At 36.3% G+C, this 12,584-nt stretch overlaps 3 protein-coding genes across 6 annotated transcripts; all 3 read left to right on the top strand.

The window, feature by feature from the left end:
- The first annotated feature begins 3,106 nt into the window (after nucleotides 1-3,106).
- Nucleotides 3,107-12,258, top strand: LOC119982459 (disease resistance protein At4g27190-like). 4 transcript variants are annotated; one of them, XM_038825867.1, is made up of 10 exons: nucleotides 3,107-3,233; nucleotides 3,323-3,446; nucleotides 3,539-3,685; nucleotides 4,665-4,736; nucleotides 4,927-5,272; nucleotides 5,360-5,583; nucleotides 7,437-7,493; nucleotides 8,002-9,851; nucleotides 10,408-11,871; nucleotides 11,969-12,258. In XM_038825867.1, exons 8-10 carry the CDS (start codon nucleotides 8,006-8,008, stop codon nucleotides 11,980-11,982), a joined length of 3,324 nt encoding a protein of 1,107 aa, XP_038681795.1. In that variant the 5' UTR covers nucleotides 3,107-3,233; nucleotides 3,323-3,446; nucleotides 3,539-3,685; nucleotides 4,665-4,736; nucleotides 4,927-5,272; nucleotides 5,360-5,583; nucleotides 7,437-7,493; nucleotides 8,002-8,005; the 3' UTR covers nucleotides 11,983-12,258. The 4 variants fall into 4 exon arrangements, with proteins under 4 accessions (XP_038681795.1, XP_038681773.1, XP_038681783.1 ...); XM_038825845.1 differs by having other exon boundaries at nucleotides 4,665-4,762; XM_038825855.1 differs by having other exon boundaries at nucleotides 4,665-4,762; nucleotides 8,002-10,306; nucleotides 10,863-11,871.
- LOC119980365 (PI-PLC X domain-containing protein At5g67130-like) lies at nucleotides 3,147-5,090 on the top strand. The gene is made up of 5 exons (XM_038823041.1): nucleotides 3,147-3,233; nucleotides 3,345-3,446; nucleotides 3,539-3,604; nucleotides 4,665-4,762; nucleotides 4,892-5,090. Exons 1-5 carry the CDS (start codon nucleotides 3,147-3,149, stop codon nucleotides 5,088-5,090), a joined length of 552 nt encoding a protein of 183 aa, XP_038678969.1.
- On the top strand, nucleotides 5,131-7,648 carry LOC119980355 (PI-PLC X domain-containing protein At5g67130-like). Its single transcript, XM_038823030.1, has 4 exons — nucleotides 5,131-5,272; nucleotides 5,360-5,583; nucleotides 7,437-7,493; nucleotides 7,583-7,648. Exons 1-4 carry the CDS (start codon nucleotides 5,131-5,133, stop codon nucleotides 7,646-7,648), a joined length of 489 nt encoding a protein of 162 aa, XP_038678958.1.
- Nucleotides 12,259-12,584: the final 326 nt, after the last annotated feature.

Here is a 12,584-nt window from a genome sequence, read left to right as displayed (position 1 = left end):
TTCTAAGGATAGTGAGATTGCGAGTCAGTCCTAGGTTTTGACTAGGAATGATTTCGTGAACTCTAGAATTGATTGTTCTCTTGATGATGAGGATGGTGATGTCCTTGATGCCTATATGACATTTCTAGAAAATAATGATGTAGGCATTGGTGATGGCAATAGAGGTATTGGTCTTACTTGAGGTTCTGCTACTAGAGGTTCTGTTGTTGGCAGTGGGCATGATACTGGAGGTTCTGATGTAGGCATTAGGGATGGTGGCAATGATGCTAGTTTCAGTGGGGATGGTGGCAGTGATGCTAGCAGTGGGGATGATGACATTGATGCTGGTTTCAGTGGGGATGATGGGATTTGGATGATGGTAGTGGTGGTCGAGGAGGTGCTATGAGTAGGGGTGGTCGTAGGGGTGCTCATACTAAGATTACAGCAGGGGGAGTTGATACAAATAGAGTTGTTGGGAGCAGTACATTGAGGTCAAAGATGCCTAGCAAAAGGCATTTGATGCGAGGAGGTGGAAGTAGGGGTGGAAGTGTCATGTTTGAGAGCATTCCAGTGCCAATGGAGTTAACTTTTGATGGATCAAGCACTCCAGGGAAGCGGACAAGATCAAGTGCAAAAAAAATGCCAAATATAGTCTCGACAATTCAGCATGCGACGTCTAGTGCCAGGTATAATGCAATGTTGAATGCAACCCAGGAGTCCATGGCCAATGCAAGGAAGTAGTCATGCTATTACTATTTTGGTATTGATAAATAGGTTAGTATATGAGTAGTAGCTTCTGGATATAAGGTAGGATTGCATCTGATAGGTTTTGTTTCAAAAGTTCTTGGTTTCACTTTCATTTTGGACCATATGTAATGGTTGATGAACTGTTGCAAAAATCCAGATGCAGAACATGTTTTCTTTTGGTTTTGGAACAAATATGGATTTTAGTGACTAATTTGGTACAATCTGAACCATTATTTTGATAAATTGTAATGAACCATACTACAATTTGGTGTCCCCAATATATCCCTCTTATTTTTACTCTTTTTTTTTCACGTGGCAATTTTAAGTCCTCATCAGCTTTGGACATCACTAGTCAAAACGTCATGTAGGATTTTTTTTTTTGTCCAACAAACAAAGGATTACAGCAGACTAAGATGAATCCCAAAATTATGATCAGGAGTATCAAGACCATTATACAACCAAAATTGAAGTTCTCGAAACATGTGATTGGGAATGCCACTAGACAAAGCTCTGGTAGCTGCCCATTTGGTGAGAGAATCCGCCCAGGTTTAGGTTTAGGGATGTTTGACTGCCCCAGATTTGGTTAAATCTGCCCGGGTGATGGATTTAAAACAATCAGAAACTTCCTGTGACTGAGTTGAAACATTCTGAAATTGGGGGACTGAGTTTGAACATGAGTCATCTTTCAATGACCAAAAGTGTTATTACTTTTATTTCCAGAGTTGTTTTTTTTTTATTAGTAATCATGTTCTATGTAGACCCCATATATTTGGATCACTACATTTTTTTTTAAAATATGTAATAAGTCACAAAGTGTTGATGTAGAGAATTATTTTGAATCCACAATTAAAAAATTCATTTACAGTCAACTCGACCATCCGGATGATTTGCAGAGAGACTTGGTTAGAGAGGGTAATTATTGTTAGATCAATAATTTTAGGGTCTGTTTGGTATCACTTTTGTTTCTTGTTTCTTGTTTTAGTTTTCAAAAAACAGAAAATAAAAACAAAAAATATTGTTTGTTTGTATTTTCTGTTTTGGTTTTTATGAAAACCAAAAACAGGTTTTCAAAATTTTTGAAAACAAGAAAAAAAGGTTTTTAAAAGTTTTAGAAACATAACTAGTTACACTTATTATAGATTGCACTTTCTTTAAGATTTCATATTGCAAATTGCATAGAGATATGAAGACAATGATCAATATACTTTGGGTTATTGTTTTATTTCTTATATTTTTTTCTTTCTGCTGATGTTTTCAATGGTGAAACACAGCAAATGCTGCAGTTATAAAAAATATAGTGGTGTGGATATATTCCATTATTATGAAAATAAAAATATAAACACACATTTTTTTTTTTTTCAGTTTTATACTTTCAATTTTTGTTTTCAGTTTTAAGTGTTCAACCAAACAAGTTTCAATTTCATGTTTTATGTTTTAGTTTTTTATTTTTGTTTTCAAAATTTTTGAAAGTGATACCAAACACAACCTTAGGGTTAGTTTGGTAGAGCATTTATAAAGTAACAGATATGCCAGCAGAAATTCTGGACAATTTTAGTAGCAGATATGCTGCTTGAATGCTGGTTAGGTGTTTACTGTTAACATTTGTGTTGTATAGCATATTGGATAAATTACGTGCAGGGGTAGCATACATTTTAGTTGTATACCCTGTATCCAAACATACAAATTAATTCATAAAATTAATATAATGAATTTAAATTAATTAAAGATAATAATAAATTATAAATTAATTAATCAGTTAAATTTTAAAAAACAATTAATTAATTTATTTTTCGGTGACATAACAGTGTAGAGTAGTGAGAGTAATCGGAATAAAGTAAAGGTATGGGGACAATATCAACTTTTGTTACTGAAATGCTAGTGAAATTGTTCCAAAAAGTAACATCTCAAAACTAGTAGAAAATGTTGCATAAAATGGTCTCGGATTATGTGTCGAGAAAAGCTTGTTTGGTTGGAAATAACATTTATACTATAAAGTAGTATAAATGTTCCTAAAAAACCTCTACGAAACGGGGTCTTAGTAGATCCGTTCACATTTCTCAATTAGATTGCGTGCACATTTCAATCTAAACAAATGTAAATTTAAATTCTTTATACTTTTAAACAGAGGGATTCTCAAGTGCGGGATCTCATACTTTATTTAAAGTGCGGGATCCATCTAACACCATTCATTCGTGGGCCCCATCACGTGTGGGGACCACACTTACATATAATGAATGGTGTTAGATAGATCCCTTATTTTAAATAAAGTGAGGGATCCCTCACTTGAGAATTTTCACTTTTAAACATGTAGACAAAACCCATTAACGGCACCAAGAAAACAAGGCCAACAACCTCAAAACATTTATTATCTTTTTTTATTCTTAATTTTGGGGTTCTTTCTTAGATAAAAAGGAATAACTATGTTGTATATTCCCTTGCAGAAGTTTGTCCCTGTTGCAGTTTTGGTTGCCCTTCTCTTCTTCTTCAGTGTCTCCTCTTCTCTCCGGGTACATATAATAAACCCACCATTACTAATTTCTTTTCTGGGTTTTAGTATTTACTTTGAATCTGTAATTGTATTAATGGCTGAACACAGGAAGGACAAACCTGTGTCGTAGATAGTAACCGTCTCTGGGTTTTTGCACTGCGAGACTTGTGTCGCCAATGGTAATTTAAGGCCTCGTTGTACCCAAATCCGGCCCTTAAATCCCATTTTGCAGGTCTGTACAATCAATTCACAAGTATGATTCTTTGATAATGTGTGCATGTGTTTCTGTTTTTGAATTTAATTTTGGTTTTTGGGCATGATTAGGTGAAGGGATTGCCGTTCAATCGGTACTCTTGGCTCACTACACGCACAATGCCTTTGCGAGGATGGGTGTGAAGTCTGCCACTGGTTCTATAATTCTTGCTCCCACCAATCAATAGGTTATAGGACTCCATCACTGACCAACTCAATGTAAGTTTTTTCTTTTCTCGTATTCTTGTTTGGTTAGTAAGAAACTGAAGAGAATTGTTTGGAGAGTAATTTAGGATTCAATCAAACTAGCAAAGGCTACAACCACCTGTGTCAATTAGGTATGTTAACTTATTGTGGTTGTTGGGGGTTTTGTACTAACGTTGCATTTGTAATTATTACCTACTTGAATATTTTTAATTAAAGACCATAACTTGATTACCATGTGAATGCAATATTGACAACAAGCTAAACGACTACTTCAGGTTCTTTCTCAACATTGTACAAAAATGTTAAGAATCCCAGTATTTTATTGTCCCAGCTATCCCAAATGCTGAGATGGACGTACATGATCCATGTGAAATTGTGGGCATCCATCTCGACATTTGGAATAGATGGGACAAAAGACACCGGGATCCGTACGACTTCTTATTAATTTATAGGTGGTGAGGGACACAAAATTTTACACCCTCTCTTGACTGAGTAGGCAAGCATTGCACTTTATTTCTTTAGATTCAAATACTAAGAAGTAGGGGATCATCTTTTGATGAATTAAAATAAAGAATTGAGAAGTTTGACTTTGGTTAGGTTTCTAAGAAAAGTCTAATGGGTCTCTGCCAAAAAGTCCCCTCTAATGGAAAGAATTTAAGTTTTATGCCTTACTGCCATATCCTTGGTTATTTCACAAGCCAAGATAAGTTACATTTCTTGACTAGCATGCTTTGATTGTTTTCATTGGAAGTTTTGAAAAAGCTGCCAGTGAATGTTTTACCATTTTTGTTTGCATATATTTTAAATCGTACTTTTTGGGATTTTAATCTAGAGGATACAAATTTAATTCTCGGAAATAGTCTCTCCACATATTATTTGGGGCGTACATCTTGTACGTCCCCGACCCCGTCCACTGTCAATGGCTCAATGCATGTAAAGAGTGGTGGTTATTATAATAGACTTGTTCAGAAATGTTTTTTTTCTCATGCAGAATGGAGTTAGAGGTTTGATGCTTGATATGTATGACTTCCTCAATGGCATATGGTTTGTCACTCTTTTGGAGGTCAATACTTCAACTTTACAGCTTTCGTAAGTGCAGTTACATTTTCTGAATTCTGTGAAGGACAAAATCCAATTTACATTATTATTAGAACATATGACATTTGAAATTCAAACATTGAAGACATATTTGAAATGAAACTTTATTGTATTTCTTAGTCCTGAACTAGTTGATTGCCTATTATGTATGCCAGCAAGTCAGCAACCTGCCATTAATGTTCTGAGAGAGATTCAACAATTTCTTGAAGCAAACCCTACTGAAATTGTCACTATTATCATTGAAGACTATGTCTCGTCTCCAGTCCCCATCGTTAGAGTTTGCCAATTCCCTTTAGAAGAGACTGATCAAAGTGTTTGATGCTGCTGGCTTAAGGAAATTCTGGTTTCTAGTATCTAGAATGCCCAAGAACAGTGGAGATTGGCCAACTACCAATGATATGATTAAGAAGAATCAACGTTTATTAGTTTTCACTTCAAAGTCTGCTAAGGAAGCTTCTGAAGGTATTGCCTATCAGTGGAGATACATGGTAGAAAACCAACGTGAGTCCTACTTTCATGACAATACAGAAAACAAATTAATTTTTAAGATTAAGACTCAAAAAAATGTTCATGAACTTGTAATTACAGATGGAGATGGTGAGATGATCGATGGTTCCAGCCCAAACCGTGCAGAATCACATCCTATGAACACCACAACAAGGTCACTAGTCCTGGTGAATCATTTCCTCAGTAGGCCTGATATTGCGCAAGCTTGCAAGCATAATTCTGCTCCATTGATGAGCTTGCTCAACATGTGCTACGGAGCAGCGGGGAAACAATGGTCTAACTTCGTCGTCGTTGACTTCTACAAGGTATATTCTGTATGGAATTATACATAATTACCATTACCACGTTAAGGTTATGTCTAATTGTCTATTGAAAGATGCCAGTTGAAGTGGGTGTGGTCGTAACACCATTGTTGTGCCAACTTTGCTAACTTGGTCATCAATTATGGGGGTTGCTTGGGATGGTCGTAACACCATTGTTGTGGATCAGCACCTGGTTGTGGCTTTCTGTAGTACCACATAAAATGATTACCATTAGATTGACAAGTAATTAGGAGTATACTTGAATTGGATTCATCTGATTTACAATGCAATAAAAGCAGAATAGCTCTTAGTCCAGCGTTTCTGGGTTTGGATTTATGTGATTTACAATACAATAAACTGATACAGTGGTGGATCTTTGTCTGGAACAGATCTGGTGTCTTTTATTGTTCTTATATATAGCTGTGTTCTTTTTGCCTCATAACAGAATTGCAGTAAACAGATGAAAACTTCAGGATTAATGTGATTCCATAGATAAAGAAATCGTTAAATTGGTGGACTGGGCTAATGTAAATAAAGAACGAGGGAGCTTGGAACTTGATTCCTAATTGTAGACAACTATCACCTATTCACATACTGGAATTGCAGAAAGAATGGGCCACTGTTAGAGTTGCAGTGGTACAACTTAAATGTCGCAGGTTCCTTGTGTGTGGGAGTTGTTTACCTATAATCTTAGCCTTTTTGGGAAGACATCTTGTTCATTCATTTCTTTGATTTTAAGTGATCCATGTCCCTTCCCACAAGAAACTATAAACAATATGATGCCTTTACCCATGTAAGCAAAGAATTATGCTTCAACATATTTAAATAACAAAGAAGACCTATGCATCCCTATTGTTATTTTCCTCTCGTCCCACATTGTGCAGAGACAATCTCCATTGTTGGAAACTCTGTAGGCAAAATCACAATAAGGTTTGATATGAATCTTTATTCATCTATCATATACATAGTCATTCTTTATTGCAAGTAGTTTCATCTGCCCTTGTTTTTCATATAATATATTATGTGATTTTATAGGTCTATATTTATTCTTTACATTCTTTGATGTGTTGCCCTTTTTATTTTGAATAATACTTGAGACTCCCAAAATATGACCCGCAATCAATTTGAAGTGTTAGATGTTACGTGGGTCTTGCATGCGTGTTTTTAATCAATGGTTGTTTCACATAGATTTACGGGTAATATGGGGGTCATATTTTGGGTGGATGTAGCATTACTCTTATTTTTTTGGTTTGGCCTAGCTACCAAAGTTTCCCTCCCTTTCGATGTGTTGCCCTTTTTATTTTTTGATAAGTCTTTTATTTAGTGATCTTTGTGTTAGTAAGTTTTGATTGAAAATAGTCTATGTGAAAAAAAAAATTAAATAAAATCTGTCCATAACAAATTCACACACAAAAAAAATCATCAATGCTATTGAGATTGCAATCCGATCATTTCTTTGACTTAAGGGATCGTTGGACAAGAAATTACCAAGAAAATCTAATGTATTTGATTTCAGAAATATACTATTAACAGAGTGAACTTTGATATTTGTATTATTTGTTTAATTATTAAAAATTAATTTTATTATTATTATTATTTTGATAATTTCGTTTGTATTAGGGTTTTACAGTTTTAGTATTTGTAGGGTTGTAGTCATCTTTGGCAAAAGAAATATGAATGATGAATCAATATAATTTTTGAGATTTCTTTCAAGTTTTTTGGTGGATTCCAAGTTATGTTGGCTAAACGTGAACTAATCAATCGATCTTTACTTTCGCTTTCGCACTGCGTCAAATAAATAATAATTAAGTATCCTATCCTATTGTGTTTAAACTTTCATCTCTTATGTTCTGCAGCTATTGTCTCGAGAATTTGTCATTCCTTATTCCAAACTTCTTAAAGATCACAAAAAGGTATGCTCTTGTTTTCCGATCCTTGTCATTCTTTACCGCCATCAGTTTCTTCTGCTCTAATATTTCTTATTGTGTATATATATATATAGTCTGTTTGGCAAAGCGGTGCCCACAGCTATATCGTTGTGGGCCACCATTGTGCCAAACAGGTGTGAACCGCTCTTTAGTTGTTTAGTGAGACTGATTCTAGACATAGAGTATATGTTCTCAATTTACCAATAAGGATATTAAGTATTAACAATAAATATTAACAATCAGCCAAAGCATAAACAAGTAGAACAGAGCAAATCACCGCATGGCATGAACCTTACATTCCCACAAGCACATACAATCCCAGAAAGAAGCATATATACGTGAATCATTGGGGCAATTGATCAAACGCCTAGTATTCGTACGCATAATAGTACTGAGACTTGCCCAGTTAGATAGCTACAAAACAATATTCATAGTTACAAACACCAAATGTTTTAGATTAATACATAACAACATCATTCTTCTTTTCAATCAGGGAAATGGAAATTGTGACCTCCATCCTTGAAAAAATCGGGGAATGTATGTTGGAATCGATTAAGCTTCAGTGTGCTTATCTGAGAAGCTATGATGACAACATTGTTACTCTTGAGCACCAACTTGAAACCCTAGAGGAAAGGGAGAAGGATGCGCATGAAGCCATTGAAGCAGCAAACAGAAATAGTGAAGTAATTCGAAGAAATGTTCAAAAATGGATAACAAGTGTTGAGGAAGTCAAGGTAGAGGCCAGAAAGTTTTTGGAAGACAATCTGAAAGTAAACAAGAGATGGTTTAGATGGTGGTCACGTTACTCACTAAGCAAAGAAGCAGAGAGTAAAAGCGAGGTGATAAAAAGGCTATGTGAAGAAGAAGCATTATTTGATATTAATGTTTCTCTGCCCGCGCCTCCTCTGGGGATAGATTCCATGACCTCCAAAGATATTGTACTTTTTCAAACAACTAAATCAGCTATGCAAAAGGTCATGGCTGCATTGAGAGACGATTCTACCAATTTTGTGGGGATACACGGAATGGGTGGAGTGGGAAAGACAACTTTAGTGAAAGAAATTGCTAAAAAATGCGAAAAAGAGGAGTTGTTCAACATTGTGGCAATGGCTGTAGTGTCACAAACTATTGTTGTCGAAAGTATTCAAGACCAGATAGCAGAGTTCTTTGGTTTAAAACTAGAAGAAAAAAGTCAGATGCTAAGAGCGAATCGGTTATATGGTCGACTAAAAAAAGAGAAAAAGATCCTAGTTATATTGGATGATGTTTGGGCCAACATTGATCTTGCAACTATCGGCATTCCTTCAGAAGAAGATCATAAGGGTTGTAAAGTTGTCATCACTACAAGGCGTAAACAGGTTTGCACTGTCATGGGCGGAAGTATCCAAGGTACAAGAATTGTAAGTCTTGATGTCTTAACTAAACAAGAATCTTGGGAATTATTTAAGTTGCAAGCTGGTGACATTATTATTAAGTCTCCCACGATAAAAATTGTGGCAGAGAAACTTGTCAAAGAGTGCGGAGGTTTGCCTATCGCTCTTGTGACGGTGGGAAAGGCTATGAGAGGCAAAGATATAGAAGAATGGAAAGAGGCTGCTCGAGAGCTCGAGAAATCGAGGCCCACAAATGTTGAAGACGTGTATAAAAATGTGTACAAGTGTATCCAACTCAGCTATGATTTTTTGGGAGATGAGGAGGCCAAGGCTTGCTTCTTGCTTTGTTGTTTATTCCCAGAGGATTATAACATTGAAATAGAGAGGTTGGTTAGATGTGGGGTGGGGTTGAATACATTTAAGGGAATTGACAAAATTCAAGAAGCCAGAAGACGAGCACATTCGATAATCAACAATCTTAAAGCCTCTTCTTTATTGGTGGCAAGTCAAAGAAAAGGTTGCATCAAAATGCATGATCTTGTTCGCGATGTTGCTAAAACAATTGCATTGGATAAATATTTTGGGAAAGATGGTGAGGTCAAAGAGTGGCCAAATGAACTAGGTATGGATGAATATAATGGTATTGGTATCTCTTTGATGAGAAATGAAATCCAAAAGTACCCTGATGCTTGGCAATGCCCAAACCTTGAGATATTTGTGATGCATGACTACAATGTTGAGCAAGAAATGCCAGAAGAGGTATTTAAGGGAATGAAAAAGCTTAGAGTTTTAAATCAGAATCATAAATCTTACTTTGGAAAGAGAAGCTTGGAGCCATCACTTGGTCATCTCACACATCTCCGGACATTAATTATTGAGGTTGATATGATGGCTTTTGATTCAAAAGTTTCGATACGGGGCATTAGCGCACTTGGAGAGCTAAAACTGCTCCAAGTTGTCAGCTTTAGAAATTGCATATTTGAAGAGCTGTTGGATGCATTGAGGAAGCTAAAGAACCTGAGGTTGCTAAATTTGGAATCTTGTATTAATTGTTCATCTTTTTTCGACTGCACAAGGACACTCGATGAATATTGCAATTTTCCGCAACTTGAAGAACTATGCGTGAGTGAGACCATGTCTTGTAGTGTAGTCGAGCTGATCAAATGTCTTCCGCGCTTAAATGTGTTAAAGTTTTGTATGGACAACATTAGTCGGATACCTGAGGAATTTGTCTTCCCCCACTTGGATGGTTTTGTCATTTCTGTGGGCTCGTTGGCAGTTGATTTTATAGGTTCCTATTTTGAAAAGATTTTGCACCTCAATGGCAGATATGGAAGGCTCGACAGGGCATGGTTAGACAGGATTGCGACATTATTGTCCGTTGTAAGTATTTTAAGTCTTCATTACTTCGATGGAGTCAGAAACATACTTCCCTACTTATTTGATGGCTTTTGATTCAAAAGTTTCGATACGGGGCATTAGCGCACTTGGAGAGCTAAAACTGCTCCAAGTTGTCAGCTTTAGAAATTGCATATTTGAAGAGCTGTTGGATGCATTGAGGAAGCTAAAGAACCTGAGGTTGCTAAATTTGGAATCTTGTATTAATTGTTCATCTTTTTTCGACTGCACAAGGACACTCGATGAATATTGCAATTTTCCGCAACTTGAAGAACTATGCGTGAGTGAGACCATGTCTTGTAGTGTAGTCGAGCTGATCAAATGTCTTCCGCGCTTAAATGTGTTAAAGTTTTGTATGGACAACATTAGTCGGATACCTGAGGAATTTGTCTTCCCCCACTTGGATGGTTTTGTCATTTCTGTGGGCTCGTTGGCAGTTGATTTTATAGGTTCCTATTTTGAAAAGATTTTGCACCTCAATGGCAGATATGGAAGGCTCGACAGGGCATGGTTAGACAGGATTGCGACATTATTGTCCGTTGTAAGTATTTTAAGTCTTCATTACTTCGATGGAGTCAGAAACATACTTCCCTACTTATTGGTCAGTAGAGACAGTCTCGTTGTCTTGAAAAAATTGGAAGTTAGATATTGTGGTGAATTGGAGTTCTTGATCAATATTGAGGAGGAAAGTAAGATTCCACAGCCAACTTGTTTCTTATATTTGGAGGAACTGCAACTTTGGAATTTACGGAGGTTTAGTGGGTTGTGTGGCATGGCTCTTGTTGACATGCGAGACTACTTTATAAGGCTGAGAGTATTACAAATAAGCTACTGTCCCAAAATGTCAAATATTGGCGTTCCTTTTAATTTGTTACGAAGAATGCGACAACTTGAAGTTCTGCAAATACGGAAATGTGAAGCAGTAGAGTACTTAGTTGATCTCAAAGAAGAAGTAGAGGATGCTGTTGAAGAGGAGGAAGGAATACTTGTCAATTTAACGACAATGATACTAGGAGGATTGCCTAATTTAGAGCAGTTGTGGAAGGGCTCTATTGGACTGGTGCACTTACGCAATTTGAAAACTGTGCTTTTTCGTTGCCCCAAATTGAAATTTATTTTCCATTGGTCTGTAGCTCAAAGACTCGAGCAACTGGAAAACCTAAGAGTTTCTTTTGGCGAGGAATTGGAAGAGATTGTTGGAAGGGAGACAGGAGAAGAGACTACTGGATTATTGCCCTTTCGCAACTTGAAAACTCTGAAAATTTTGTCCTGCTCCAAATTGAAAGTTGTTTTCCATTGGTCTCAAGCTCAAAGACTTGAACAACTGGAAAAGCTAGCAGTTTCTGATTGCAAGGAATTGGAAGAGATAGTTGGAAGGAAGACAGGAGAAGAAGCTGCTCATAAGGTGTGGTTTTCTGAATTACAACGTCTGTACATGAAGAAACTTCCAAAACTAGTTGGTTTCTACACTGGTAACTTGCCAGGGAGCCAAAGCACGCCCAAGCTCAAGATTGTTCATATGAATGGCCCTCCCTGGGTTGAGATAGCAGTTGATGGCAACAACTTAGACACAGTTATAAAAGACCACAAAGGTATGCATATATAAATGTGTATTACTTGCTTTCTCTTCTTGCTATTTATACTCATCTATCTATCAAAGCTTTTCATTGTTCCTATAAATTCTTTCAGAGCTTCTACTTTAAATGGAAGAGGAAGAAGAATAAATGGCGGCTAATGCTGTTCAGAGAATCCAATTACTTATTGATCTTTAATGTCAAGACACTGGACACATGCAGTCAGGCAGATTTAGAATCCAATTACCACAAACTACATGCATGCTTTGTACTGATTTAAGTATTATGTTACTCTGAAATGCTGCCACATGGAATTTATATTCAAAGTTCTTTTGAATTCCCTTAATTCTAGCTATGAACATGAAGATGCATATCCGCATATGTACCATATGTTTCTATCTACTACATCTATATAACATGGAAACAACTTCATATATCTATCTATCTATTTTTTTTTATGGTATCACTATGCAATTTTATTAGGCTTATAACGTACAATTATATTTTTTTTAACAAAATAGCATCTTATCGCTGTTGAGAACAGTGGCACCGTTTTTGTTTTTCTCAATCCTACTGTTGTGAATAGCGGCCCCTACTACAAGGAGAGGCATTACAATGTGAGTCTGTTTGGCGACTTCTCCCTGCAACTCACTTTATTCCAACTGTCTTAGCCAAAATTTTCAGTCCACCATAGAAGTTTTAGGAAGACATGACTGTAGAGTTGAGATCAT

This window comes from Tripterygium wilfordii, chromosome 2 (genome assembly GCF_013401445.1).
Source record: "Tripterygium wilfordii isolate XIE 37 chromosome 2, ASM1340144v1, whole genome shotgun sequence".
Lineage (NCBI taxonomy): Eukaryota > Viridiplantae > Streptophyta > Magnoliopsida > Celastrales > Celastraceae > Tripterygium > Tripterygium wilfordii.
Note: the sequence above shows the minus strand (reverse complement) of the source record. Positions and strands in the feature narration are given on the sequence as shown.

Coding starts and splice junctions, on each gene's coding strand:
- LOC119980365 (XM_038823041.1), top strand. CDS start 3,147: ATGTTGTATATTCCCTTGCAGAAGTTTGTCCCTGTTGCAGTTTTGGTT. Junction 3,447..3,538: donor CCTTAAATCCCATTTTGCAG/GTCTGTACAATC, acceptor GGGCATGATTAG/GTGAAGGGATTGCCGTTCAA. Junction 3,605..4,664: donor CAATGCCTTTGCGAGGATGG/GTGTGAAGTCTG, acceptor TTTCTCATGCAG/AATGGAGTTAGAGGTTTGAT.
- LOC119980355 (XM_038823030.1), top strand. CDS start 5,131: ATGCCCAAGAACAGTGGAGATTGGCCAACTACCAATGATATGATTAAG. Junction 5,273..5,359: donor ATACATGGTAGAAAACCAAC/GTGAGTCCTACT, acceptor TTGTAATTACAG/ATGGAGATGGTGAGATGATC. Junction 5,584..7,436: donor TCGTCGTTGACTTCTACAAG/GTATATTCTGTA, acceptor TATGTTCTGCAG/CTATTGTCTCGAGAATTTGT.
- LOC119982459 (XM_038825867.1), top strand. CDS start 8,006: ATGGAAATTGTGACCTCCATCCTTGAAAAAATCGGGGAATGTATGTTG. Junction 9,852..10,407: donor CCAAGTTGTCAGCTTTAGAA/ATTGCATATTTG, acceptor TCAGCTTTAGAA/ATTGCATATTTGAAGAGCTG.